Below are 13,119 nucleotides of genomic sequence, written 5' to 3'. Positions count from 1 at the left end.
CCCCAGAGTCTATTAAGGCACTGCAGGAAGCTGACGAACCGGTCCAGCGTAGATGGACCGACAAGGTAGTGCAGGATCTTGAAGGAGAGACAGGAGTAGTAGCGCTCACCAGTAGCCCTCCGCTTACTGACGAGCTCTGGCCTTTTACTGGACACGAAGTGACAAAATGACCAGCGGAACCGCAATAGAGACAGAGGCGGTTGGTGATTCTCCGTTCCCTCTCCTTAGTCGAGATGCGGATACCTCCCAGCTGCATGGGCTCAGCACCCGAGCCGGCAGAGGAAGATGGTAGTGATGCGGAGAGGGAGGCGACGGAGAGCGCGAGCTCCTTTCCACGAGCTCGGTGACGAAGATCAACCCGTCGCTCAATGCGAATAGCGAGTTCAATCAAGGAATCCACGCTGGAAGGAACCTCCCGGGAGAGAATCTCATCCTTTACCTCTGCGCGGAAACCCTCCAGAAGACGAGCGAGCAAGGCCGGCTCGTTCCAGCCACTGGAGACAGCAAGAGTGCGAAACTCAATAGAGTAGTCTGTTATGGATCGATTGCCTTGACATAGGGAAGACAGGGCCCTGGAAGCCTCCTCCCCAAAAACAGATCGATCAAAAACCCGTATCATCTCCTCCTTAAAGTCTTGATACTGGTTAGTACACTCAGCCCTTGCCTCCCAGATTGCCGTGCCCCACTCACGAGCCCGTCCAATAAGGAGAGATATGACGTAGGCGACACGAGCAGTGCTCCTGGAGTAAGTGTTGGACTGGAGAGAAAACACAATATCACACTGGGTGAGGAACGAGCGGCATTCAGTGGGCTCCCCAGAGTAACACGGCGGGTTATTGATTCTGGGCTCCGGAGATTCGAAAGCCCTGGAAGTGGCCGGTGGATCGAGGCAGAGATGGTGAACCTGTTCTGTGAGGTTGGAGACTTGGGTGGCCAGGGTCTCAACGGCATGTCGAGCAGCAGACACTTCCTGCTCGTGTCTGCCTAGCATCGCTCCCTGGATCCCGACGGCTGAGTGGAGAGGATCCGAAGTCGCTGGGTCCATTCTTGGTCGGATTCTTCTGTTATGGTGAGTGAATGAGGACCCAAAAGCGAATCAACTTAAACAGAGCTTCTTTAATTACCAAACATAGGTAGGCTCAGATGGACCGGCAGATTCCGACAGGACAGGACAAGGTTACAGCAAACATGACGGCAGTCTGGTTCAGGCATGAATGACACAAACAAACAAGAATCCGACAAGGACAGGAGCAGAAACAGAGAGAGATATAGGGACCTAATCAGAGGGAAAAAGGGAACAGGTGGGGAACGGGGTGAATGGGTAGTTAGAGGAGACAAGGGACAGCTGGGGGAAAGCGGGGGAGAAAAGGTAACCTAACACGACCAGCAGAGGGAGACAGGGTGAAGGGAAAGGACAGAGACAAGACAACATGACAGTACATGACACATATAGCTCATGCAAAGTAGAAATGACATATCTCAGAAGCCTTTTAAACCACCAATGTACAGGAACATTCTCCTGCAACAGGGTGATGAAATGAAGATCCTACATCTATACCGGGAGGTCTTTGTAGGAATGAGACGCCACGATCCCATTGAATAAAGGAGGATCAAGACATAAATTCTCACCTCGAGATTGGGAGCTAGAAGTCATTGATAGATGAAAAGATACACGGTCTTCAAAATGAAACTTATTCTACTAAAAGATGAGTGATAATTTACTTTGGAAAAGGTTTATTTTCAGAGAACATTTATTTTCGACCAGAGATAATGAGACTCATACGCATAAAACGAAAATTGCCTTCACTCAAAGCATATTGCAATGGGGTGCAAAAAGTAGAAAAAAATACCCAAATTATGTTCCTGCTGTTAATGTCTGGTGTGCAACATCCTACCATGAAAAATAACAAAGAACATGTTGGCTCGACTGTAGTCTGAAAGCACAACAGCCAGGCCAAAACCATGACGATAGCTACAGTATCCAGTCAGTGATGGAATTAATTCAATACCTTTTTATTACCTTCTAAAGGAACCAGGGCCTGGTATTGAAAGCATACATTTTCTCAGAAAATCAATTAAAAGTTCATTAAAACCTGTATGGAAGAGAAGCAGAGATATGTCTAACACCGTGTATCACCCCAGACCCAACCGGTAAATACCACAATTTGGGAATAGTGTCATTATCTAGTGAGGAAGAGACTGCACGCCGAGCCAGAGAGAGAACAGTGATTTCTGCTTCACTTGTCTTGCTGCCTGCTCTCTCTCGTAAAGTGAATGCAGTAATGGGTCTTGCTGGCTTGATAAACAGAGCAAAATGCCGCTCAGTAGCAGGCAGAATGTGCCAAGTAAAACATTGGAGATGGGCTGATAGTGCTATCAACGAGATAATAGAAGCAAACTAGACAAGTCTTAGACATCAATTCCAATCAGGGAACGATTTTCATCCCGTCGCTGACACATATTCAAACTCATTTGTCTTGCAGACAGTACCTTGGATCACTTCGATCAACATTATACCACAAACCCCTGAGGTGCCTTATTGCTATTATGAACTGGTTACCATCGTAGTTAGAGCAGTAAAAATACATGTTTTGTCATACCTGTGGTATACGGTCTGATATACCACGGCTGTCAGCCAATCAGCATTCAGGGCTCGACCCACCCAGTTTATAAATAATACCACCCCACACAAGGTTGCCCACCGTCGGTACTATCTCTGAAATCATTAACACTTGTAGCCAATGCATTTACCAAGTGTGGCAAACTGAATGCACGTTCTCTGCTTTACGCTCAGTGTGTAATTTTACAACACACTTTTTGCAAAACTGTAAACACAACTCACTGCTTTACACTCAGTTTGCAATTTAATAACACACTTCTAGAAAAACATTGGTCTCTACAATGCTACACTATTTCGCCAATTGCCTTTCCACATTGACACGTGAAAACACTTTTATATAATGAGTACACAAATCAGTGCTTGAGCACTATAAATAGTCCACAGGTAAACATTTAGTTGGGACAACAATGGAGGCCTATATTGGACAGAGAGTAAGAGGGGTGAGAACTAGAGGAGGAACAGGAGGAGGAAGAGGATGAGGAGGACGTGGGAGAAGGAGATGATGGGGAAGAGGAAGTGGAAGGGTAGTCAGGAACACAATAACTGATGAACTCAGAGCGACTGTGGTTGACCATGTTGTCAATCATGGGATGAGCATGAGGGAGGCTGGGCAACGAGTTCAACCAAATCTGAGCCGCTAAACTGTTGCAGGTATCATCCGGATATTTCGAAATGAGAACCGGGCTGTAGTCTTACTGGTACAGTAATATGTACTGTACTTACATAATGAGAAGGATCTATCACTAAAACCATTCAAATGCTTTTACAGAACTGCAAAAACAACTATCTGGTGGAGGAGGTCGACTGTTCACCCCAGAGCAGAAGACCCACATTGTAAATATGGTCATTGCAAATAACTGCATCAGACTCCGAGAACTGCAGGACCACATAATGAGATAACACCATATTCCAAAACGTCAACAGAGTGAGTCTCTCTGTCTCGTCTACTGAAACAGAGTGAGTCTCTCGAGACTGTCTCGTCTACTGAAACAGAGTGAGTCTCTCTGCACTGTCTCGCCTACTGAAACGCAATAGATTTAAGATGAAGCAGCTGTACAGAGTCCCTTTCGAAAGAATCTCAGACCGTGTAAAACAAGTGAGATATGAATATGTGCAGGTGAGCTATACTATCCTATCATTGGTACTGGATCTGGAAGTGTATGGTGCTACATCATATTGACTGATCCCTGTCTTTTCGTACTGTGCTACATTGTCTTGTCTTGACTCTTTCAGAGAGTCATGGAGCTAGAAGCAGATGCAGTGTATCATGAGCAGAAATATGTATGACAAAACTTTATTGCAAACTGTTATGCCCTGCAAACAGAAAAAGCAAAAGCCAAAAGTTTTTAATTTGTACCATCAACGGGTAGTTGGTGCTTAGTGTGCTCATTCAAATGATGGTTTGTGTGTACTGTAGACATTAAACATTTTTTAAAGAGTTTGAATAGTTTTGCAAGAATTGTTTGCTTTTGCAAAGAGATGAATAATGTTTTGCTGGTTTGGTGTAAGGTTTTGTGGTCGGTGTGTAGAGCTTTGCAGAAATCGCCTATAGTTTCAAAGATAGTGCCTAAGCAATCAGAAAAAACTGTAATATCCATGCGTTGGCAGATTGAGGAAGGGCAGATGGTTGAGTGCTTAGTGTTCCATAAAGGCTTGCTCATTTCGATGTGCATACTGTAGCCTCTGTAGCTACACAAATCCCACTTGTCTTATCATAGGCTGAGCCAGTACCAGTGACTTGCTGATCAATTGCACATTCCGAGATGTTATCGCAGTAATTGATCATATCTGAGAGCTTATTTGATCAAATATTTCAGTTTGGCGGGAGAGTTAGTGTTGATGGTCATGTTTGGCTGAGATATATTCTGATAGCACACCTCAGGGCCTCTGGCCAGCTTTAATGTGGCTTGTGGTCCATGGTTTTGCTCCAGGTTAGCTGTGGTGGGGACAAACATGGAATGTTAGAGTTGGGAGCGTGTCCCAAACTCTCCACTGGAGGCCATGTTATGTGGTTGGAATGATTGTCAGTTTGGAGGAAATGAAGGGTCAGGTTTGGGAGTCTAGCCACGCACGCACACGCGTACACACACACACACACGCGCACACATGCACGCACACACACACAGTGGTGTAGTGGAGTGTAAACACAGGTATTCGCTCTTTGCCCATTTAGTGGGCATTGCCTATACTCACTTCTTAATCCCCATTGATGCGTATCAAAGTAGTGTAGTGGAGGTATACGCCATATCAATTAATAGGGCTGATGGAACAGATGGGAATGTTTAGCTTAACATTTTGATAAACTATTATTTCTTCCCATTTTAGGCGCAGTAATGTACACAAGGCAAAACGCCGTTTTAGAATGCGCACCGCATATGTGAGCGGACAGAGATGGACATATCTGCTAGAAATGCTCAAAGAGGGGAGATCTAAAGATGCAACAACTATCATGTGTTGCTAATATGACTAGGATAATCACATTGGCTGCTAGACATTGGAAAAAAAAAGAATTGAACAAATAGAACAGGAGAACGCATAATGAAGAAGTCTTTATACAAATAATTGCCTCCACCTTTCTATGGTAGGGTTTGGGCTACAGGCTAGTTTGAAGCAAGGTGATACATTTCTCATAATATGAAGTAAAACATCCAGGTTTCAAACAATTATGGATCAGGAAAAATATGGATGGTAATGATAGGCCTAACTGTCTTCTGGTAGATGGAAAGGCTTTCCCAAAAACCTTCTCTATTAAATACAAAGTAGCCTATGCCTACCTGGCATTATTTGCATAAATCCAGTGGCCATTCATTTTGCAAACCTCATCTCATGTGCTACAGAAACAATGCTAATCAAACAACAGTGCTAGGTGCCTGCACACTTCAATTAAAGGGTAACTGCACCATTTTTTTTTTTTGTTGCCAGACTTCAAAAGTTGTCTGCTGATGTGATTTAAGCATTGTTATAGACTTTGAGAGCAAAAACCTGAAAAAATGGAAAACTTTGAATTTCAGACTCAGTTGACAGCCTCATTTATCTGTTTCAATAGTAGGACTACTATTAGCCTACTGCACAGTACAGCTTGGGTTGGCCTGACTGTGAAAGACAAATATGGGATTCATCATTTTAGGTAATTCAGTGTGGATATCACTGTATCTCATATAATTTTTTTACACAGGGTGCCTTTCCTTCACCGAATGGGCGGTGTGGAATTTTTGGGGGCATACCCACTTCTCCAGGCACCACACACACACACACACACACACACACACACACACACACACACACGTAAACAATCTAATTATTCACAACACAGCGGTCTGCTGTACTGTAGAAAAAAAACACAGAGTCCCACCAAAGATGTCTGCCTACATTATCCTCCGCTTATTCCACAAACAATCCCCAGCCCTATTATCCACACCACTAATTACAGCTCCTTGCAGCTTAACAGAGCCCAACAAAGCTACTCATTATGGGATGTCCCTGAACGTGACAAATGATTCAAATTTCATTTATTTAATTGGAAAATTATCAACAGCGGATCGGGCAGGGAGCCCTCCCTTTAAATGTAAGAGGTAAATATTTAGTTTTTTATCGTTTCTGGACGCTGTTGCCATAGTGATAACCGAAAGATACGGGCCTCCCTGCTTTGGGGCTCTTGGCAGCTGGGCACACATGCTGGGAGACCGGGGGGGATCGGCAGGCCTTGGCAGGCCTTGGCACCCTCACATCCCTGAGGGCCACTAACTACAATTAGCCGAATGGGACAGGGAGAGTAAGCAGGAGACAGACACCAGAGTCACAGAGGAACAGTAGGGTGTACTGCTGCAAGCCAGGTACATGTAAGTCAAACCGCATTGGGACAGACTTTCAATGTCAAAGGCCCCTTGGACATTATGCCAATGCAAGCTGCAATATACGTTCATAGATTCAGTACCACAGAAATATTACTCTACACGGCTAACCAGCCACAGTGCACTGACTTACTCATCAGACAGTATCTTAACATGAGTCCATTCTACAAGGGTCTATGGATGATTCAGTAATGTGGATTATACAGTGAGTACACAGAATGGCGGACATAAGGGCAGACTTACCTTTACTTGGCCCACAAAACAGTTGGCCTCCTCCTCTGTAACGGTTAGGTTTTGGGGCAGGAGCGGATCGAAGACAGGGTCATTATCGTTGACATCAGTGACCACAATATCCACAGTGGCCGTGGAGGTCTGGAAGCACAGAATAAAAAACGACACAATTATTGATCTAAGTTTTGAGAAAAGCTCTTTCTCTATCTAAAATAGTAAGTTAAAAGCACAGCAGACTTATCTGTATGTCATACTTAACCCAATCAGAATGTGAGTGAATAAATACGAATCCATATTTTTTTCAGGTTATAGTCTTATGCTACAGCCCTTGGAATAATGATGACATACTGTATTTGCATTCACCATCATGTAATAAATAACTCATTTATTCAAACAGCACTTTCGTGCGTTTTGCCAGCAGCTCTTCCTTGTGCGTCAAGCATTGCGCTGTTTATGACTTCAAGCCTATCAACTCCCGAGATGAGGCTGGTGTAACTGATGTGAAATGGCTAGCTAGTTAGCGCGCGCTAATAGCGTTTCAAACATCACTCACTCTGAGCCTGTGGTTGTTTCCCTTGCTCTGCATGGGTAACGCTGCTTCAAGTGTGGCTGTTGTCGATGTGTTCCTGGTTCAAGCCCAGGTAGGAGCGAGGAGAGGGACGGAAGCTATACTGTTACACTGGCAATACTAAAGTGCCTATAAGAACATCCGATAGTCAAAGGTTAATGAAATACAAATGGTATAGAGAGAAATAGTCCTATAATTCCTATAATAACTACAACCTAAAACTTCTTACCTGGGAATATTGAAGACTCATGTTAAAAGGAACCACCAGCTTTCATATGTTCTCATGTTCTGAGCAAGGAACTTAAACGTTAGCTTTCTTACATAGCACATATTGCACTTTTACCAACACTTTGTTTTTGCATTATTCAAACCAAATTGAACATGTTTCATTATTTACTTGAGGCTAAATTGATTTTATTGATGTATTATATTAAGTTAAAATAAGTGTTCATTCAGTATTGTTGTAATTGTCATTATCACAAATTTTTTTTAAAGTAAAAAAATCGGCCGATTAATCGGTATCGCCTTTTTTTGGTCCTCCAATAATCGGTATCGGCGTTGAAAAATGATAATTGGTCGACCTCTAGTACAGACATAGTGCATTGAATCTCTTCAGAAACCAGTATACATCACGCAACTTGCAGTCTCTTACAGAAAATAAGGCTTTTATAAAACTGTATCATCAAATAAATGCCTTTGCACTTCTAGCTACACTCTTACCAGAATGAAGAGCAGAATCCAGGTAGTACGAGCAGGTCAACAAGTACCAGTTAATTCCGTCATACTGTACTTAAGCCTGTTGGCTATAGAGGTTGGTATTTAAAAGCCAATATCATAGTGTGGAGAGTTCATCTGCAAATGACCCATCACTGTGACCATTTCTCTTGAACTTAATGTGCTCCTGAACCATTGGCAGACCGTGGGAGGAAGGAAGGCGGTCAATGCCGGTTATCTAACATCTCAGCCCTTAAAGGTTTAGTCTGTAATTTGTAATGTTACAGATGGACTGGGTGTGTTTGTCCTGATTCGCTGTTTCACAAATATGATGGAATCTCCACCTAAAAAGCCAATTTGGTCGTTTTTAAACTGGCAGTATCAGAGCAGGCCATTTAATGGATTAAGAATCTATATATACATATATGTCACAGCAGCATTGGACTAAGATACAGTGGCATAGTATAGAGTACAGTATATACACATGAGATGGGTGAGGCAATATTTACAAACAACTAAAGTGACTAAGATACTGTAGAATAGTATAGAGTACAGTTTACACATATGAGATGAGTAATGCAAGATGTGCAGACTTTATTAAAGTGGCTAGTGTTTCATTTCCTTAAAGTGGCCAGTGATTCCTAATCTATGTCTATAGGCAGCAGCCTCTGATGTGCTGGAGATGGCTGTTTAACAGTCAGTGGTGTAGCATAGCATAATACAATGCCGCATATATACATATGAAATGGGTGATGCAATATGTAAACACAATTTAAATTTAAGTGCAGTTTATACACATGAGATGAGTAATGCTTGATACGGAAACATTATTAAAGTGGCTAGTGATCCATTTCTACAAGTGGCCAGTGATTTCTAATCTATATCTATAGGCAGCCGCCTCTGATGTGCTAGTGATGACTGTTTAGCAGTCTGATGGCCTTGAGACAGAAGCTGTTTTTCAGTCTCTCGGTCCCAGCTTTGATGCACCTGTACTGACCTCGCCTTCCGGATGATAGCGAGGCGAACAGGCAGTGGCTCGGGTGGTTGATGTCCTTGATGATCTTTTTGGCCTTCCTATGGCATCGGGTGCTGTAGGTGTCCAGGAGGGCGGGGAATTTGCCCCTGGTGATGCGTTGGGCAGACCGCACCCCCCTCTGGAGAGCTTTGCGGTTGTGGGCGGTGCAGTTGCCATACCAGGCGGTGATACAGCCCGATTTTTCTGGCACCACACTCCCAGAGCCCTCACCTCTTCCCTGTAGGCTGTCTCATCGTTGTTGGCAATCAAGCCTACTACTGTTGTGTCATCTGTACACTTGATGATTGAGTTGGAGGCGTGCTTGGCCACGTAGTCATGGGTGAACGGAGTACAGAAGGGGGCTGAGCACGCACCCTTGTGGGGCCCCAGTGTTGAGGATCAGTGAAGAGGATATGTTTTTTCATACCTTCACCACCTGGGGGCGACCCTTCAGGAAGTCCAGGACCCAGTTCCACAGGACAGGGTTCAGACACAGGGCCTCGAACTTGATGATGAGCTTGGATGGTACTATGTTGTTGAATGCTGAGCTATAGTCAATGAACAGCATTCTTAGATAGGTATGACTCTTGTCCAGATGGGATAGGTGTGCAGTATGGTGGCGATCTCATCGTCTGTGTATCTATTGAGGCGGTAAGCAAATTTAAGTGGATCTAGGTTGGCAGGTAAGTTGGAGGTGACATGATGCTTGACTAATCTCTCAAAGCACTTCATGATGACATGGGGCGATAGTCAATTAGTTAAATTACCTTTGCTTTCTTAGGTACAGGGACAATGGTGGCCATCTTGAAGCATGTGGGGACAACAGACTGGGATAGGGAGAGATGGAATATATATGTAAACACACCAGCCAGCTGGTCTGTGCATGCTCGGACGACGCGGCTGCCTTGTGAGGGTTAGCACATGGTCTGACGACCATCTGGGCCGGCTGCCTTGCGAGGGTTAACACACATAAATGTCTTACTAACATCAGCAACGGAGTATTATCCTCAAAAGCGAGCGAAGAAGGTGTTCAGCCTGTCTGGAAGAAAGACATCGGTGTCCGCGACGTGGCTGGTTTATCCGTAGACCCTGCCACATACATCTGGTGTCTGAGCCGTTGACCTGGGACTCAGCTTTGTCCCTATACCGAAGTTCAGCATGCTTGATTTCTTTGCGGGGGGGGAACAACTACACTGTTTGTATTCTTCCAAATTTCAAAGTCTTCTTGCCCTGGTTAAATGCGGTGGTTCTCGCTTTCAGTTTTGCGGGAATGCTTCCATCTATCCACGATTTCTGGTTGGGGTAGATTTTAGTAGTCACAGTGGGTACAACATCTCCTATGCACATCCTGATAAACTCATTCACTGTATCGGTATTGGTGTCGATATATTTTCTGAAGCTACTCTGAACATATCCCAGTCCACGTGATCAAAACAATCTTGAAGCGTGGATTCCAATAGGTCAGACCAGCATTGAATAGTCCTTACCACAGGTGCTTCCTATTTGAGTTTCTGCCTATAAGAGGAGCAAGATGGAATCATGGTCCAATTTGCTGAATGGAGGGCACGGGAGGGACTTATTTGCATTCTGGAAGGTAGTATAACAAATGAAATCAAATCAAATTTATTTTTATAGCCCTTCGTACATCAGCTGATATCTCAAAGTGCTGTACAGAAACCCAGCCTAAAACCCCAAACAGCAAGCAATGCAGGTGTAGAAGCACGGTGGCTAGGAAAAACTCCCTAGAAAGGCCAAAACCTAGGAAGAAACCTAGAGAGGAACCAGGCTATGTGGGGTGGCCAGTCCTCTTCTGGCTGTGCCGGGTGGAGATTATAACAGAACATGACCAAGATGTTCAAATGTTCATAAATGACCAGCATGGTCGAATAATAATAAGGCAGAACAGTTGAAACTGGAGCAGCAGCACGGTCAGGTGGACTGGGGACAGCAAGGAGTCATCATGTCAGGTAGTCCTGGGGCATGGTCCTAGGGCTCAGGTCCTCCGAGAGAGAGAAAGAAAGAGAGAAGGAGAGAATTAGAGAACGCACACTTAGATTCACACAGGACACCGAATAGGACAGGAGAAGTACTCCAGATATAACAAACTGACCCTAGCCCCCCCCCCAACACATAAACTACTGCAGCATAAATACTGGAGGCTGAGACAGGAGGGGTCAGAAGACACTGTGGCCCCATCCGAGGACACCCCCGGACAGGGCCAAACAGGAAGGATATAACCTAATATATAGGACGCCTGCGTCTTGTGACCGTAGCGTACGTGTAGGTATGTACGGCAGGACCAAATCAGGGAGATAGGTAGGAGCAAGCCCATGTAATGCTTTGTAGGTTAGCAGTAAAACCTTGAAATCAGCCCTTGCTTTGACAGGAAGCCAGTGTAGAGAGGCTAGCACTGGAGTAATATGATCAATTTTTTTGGTTCTAGTCAGGATTCTAGCAGCCGTATTTAGCACTAACTGAAGTTTATTTAGTGCTTTATCCGGGTAGCCGGAAAGTAGAGCATTGCAGTAGTCTAACCTAGAAGTGACAAAAGCATGGATTAATTTTTCTGCATCATTTTTGGACAAAAAGTTTCTGATTTTTGCAATGTTACGTAGATGGAAAAAAGCTGTCCTTGAAATAGTCTTGATATGTTCTTCAAAAGAGAGATCAGGGTCCAGAGTAACGCCAAGGTCCTTCACAGTTTTATTTGAGACGACTGTACAACCATTAAGATTAATTGTCAGATTCAACAGAAGATCTCTTTGTTTCTTGGGACCTAGAACAAGCATCTCTGTTTTGTCCGAGTTTAAAAGTAGAAAGTTTGCAGCCATCCACTTCCTTATGTCTGAAACACATGCTTCTAGCAAGGGCAATTTTGGGGCTTCACCATGTTTCATTGAAATGTACAGCTGTGTATCATCCGCATAGCAGTGAAAGTTAACATTATGTTTTCGAATAACATCCCCAAGAGGTAAAATATATAGTGAAAACAATAGTGGTCCTAAAACGGAACCTTGAGGAACACCGAAATTTACAGTTGATTTGTCAGAGGACAAACCATTCACAGAGACAAACTGATATCTTTCCGACAGATAAGATCTAAACCAGGCCAGAACTTGTCCGTGTAGACCAATTTGGGTTTCCAATCTCTCCAAAAGAATGTGGTGATCGATGGTATCAAAAGCAGCACTAAGGTCTAGGAGCACGAGGACAGATGCAGAGCCTCGGTCCGATGCCATTAAAATGTCATTTACCACCTTCACAAGTGCCGTCTCAGTGCTATGATGGGGTCTAAAACCAGACTGAAGCATTTCGTATACATTGTTTGTCTTCAGGAAGGCAGTGAGTTGCTGCGCAACAGCCTTTTCTAAAATTTTTGAGAGGAATGGAAGATTCGATATAGGCCTATAGTTTTTTATATTTTCTGGGTCAAGGCTTGGCTTTTTCAAGAGAGGTTTTATTACTGCCACTTTTAGTGAGTTTGGTACACATCCGGTGGATAGAGAGCCGTTTATTATGTTCAACATAGGAGTGCCAAGCACAAGAAGCAGCTCTTTCAGTAGTTTAGTTGGAATAGGGTCCAGTATGCAGCTTGAAGGTTTAGAGGCCATGATTATTTTCATCATTGTGTTAAGAGATATAGTACTAAAACACTTGAGCGTCTCTCTTGATCCTAGGTCCTGGCAGAGTTGTGCAGACTCAGGACAACTGAGCTTTGAAGGAATACGCACATTTAAAGAGAAGTCCGTAATTTGCTTTCTAATAATCATAATCTTTTCCTCAAAGAAGTTCATGAATTTATCACTGCTAAAGTGAAAGTCATCCTCTCTTGGGGAATGCTGCTTTTTAGTTAGCTTTGCAACAGTATCAAAAAGGAATTTCAGATTGTTCTTATTTTCCTCAATTAAGTTAGAAAAATAGGATGATCGAGCAGCAGTAAGGGCTCTTCGGTACTGCACAGTACTGTCTTTCCAAGCTAGTTGGAAGACTTCCAGTTTGGTGTGGCGCCATTTCCGTTCCAATTTTCTGGAAGCTTGCTTCAGAGCTCGGGTATTTTCTGTGTACCAGGGAGCTAGTTTCTTATGAGAAATGTTTTTAATTTTTAGGGGTGCAACTGCAT

The 13,119-nt window shown here is 43.8% G+C and overlaps 1 protein-coding gene across 5 annotated transcripts in view; it reads right to left on the bottom strand.

Annotated features, from left to right (window-relative positions):
• The window catches only part of LOC110492834 (protocadherin-15-like), a 303,676-nt gene that overhangs the window by 80,395 nt on the left and 210,162 nt on the right, over positions 1-13,119 (bottom strand). For all 5 annotated transcript variants that reach the window (XM_036946202.1, XM_036946206.1, XM_036946204.1 and 2 more), the window contains one exon: positions 6,715-6,843. In XM_036946202.1, coding sequence (XP_036802097.1) covers positions 6,715-6,843 — 129 coding nt within the window. The remainder of the gene's footprint in view (positions 1-6,714; positions 6,844-13,119) is intronic.

This window comes from Oncorhynchus mykiss, chromosome 16 (genome assembly GCF_013265735.2).
Source record: "Oncorhynchus mykiss isolate Arlee chromosome 16, USDA_OmykA_1.1, whole genome shotgun sequence".
NCBI lineage: Eukaryota > Metazoa > Chordata > Actinopteri > Salmoniformes > Salmonidae > Oncorhynchus > Oncorhynchus mykiss.
The sequence above is the reverse complement of the archived record's forward strand: the minus strand, read 5'-3'. Positions and strand labels throughout refer to the sequence as shown.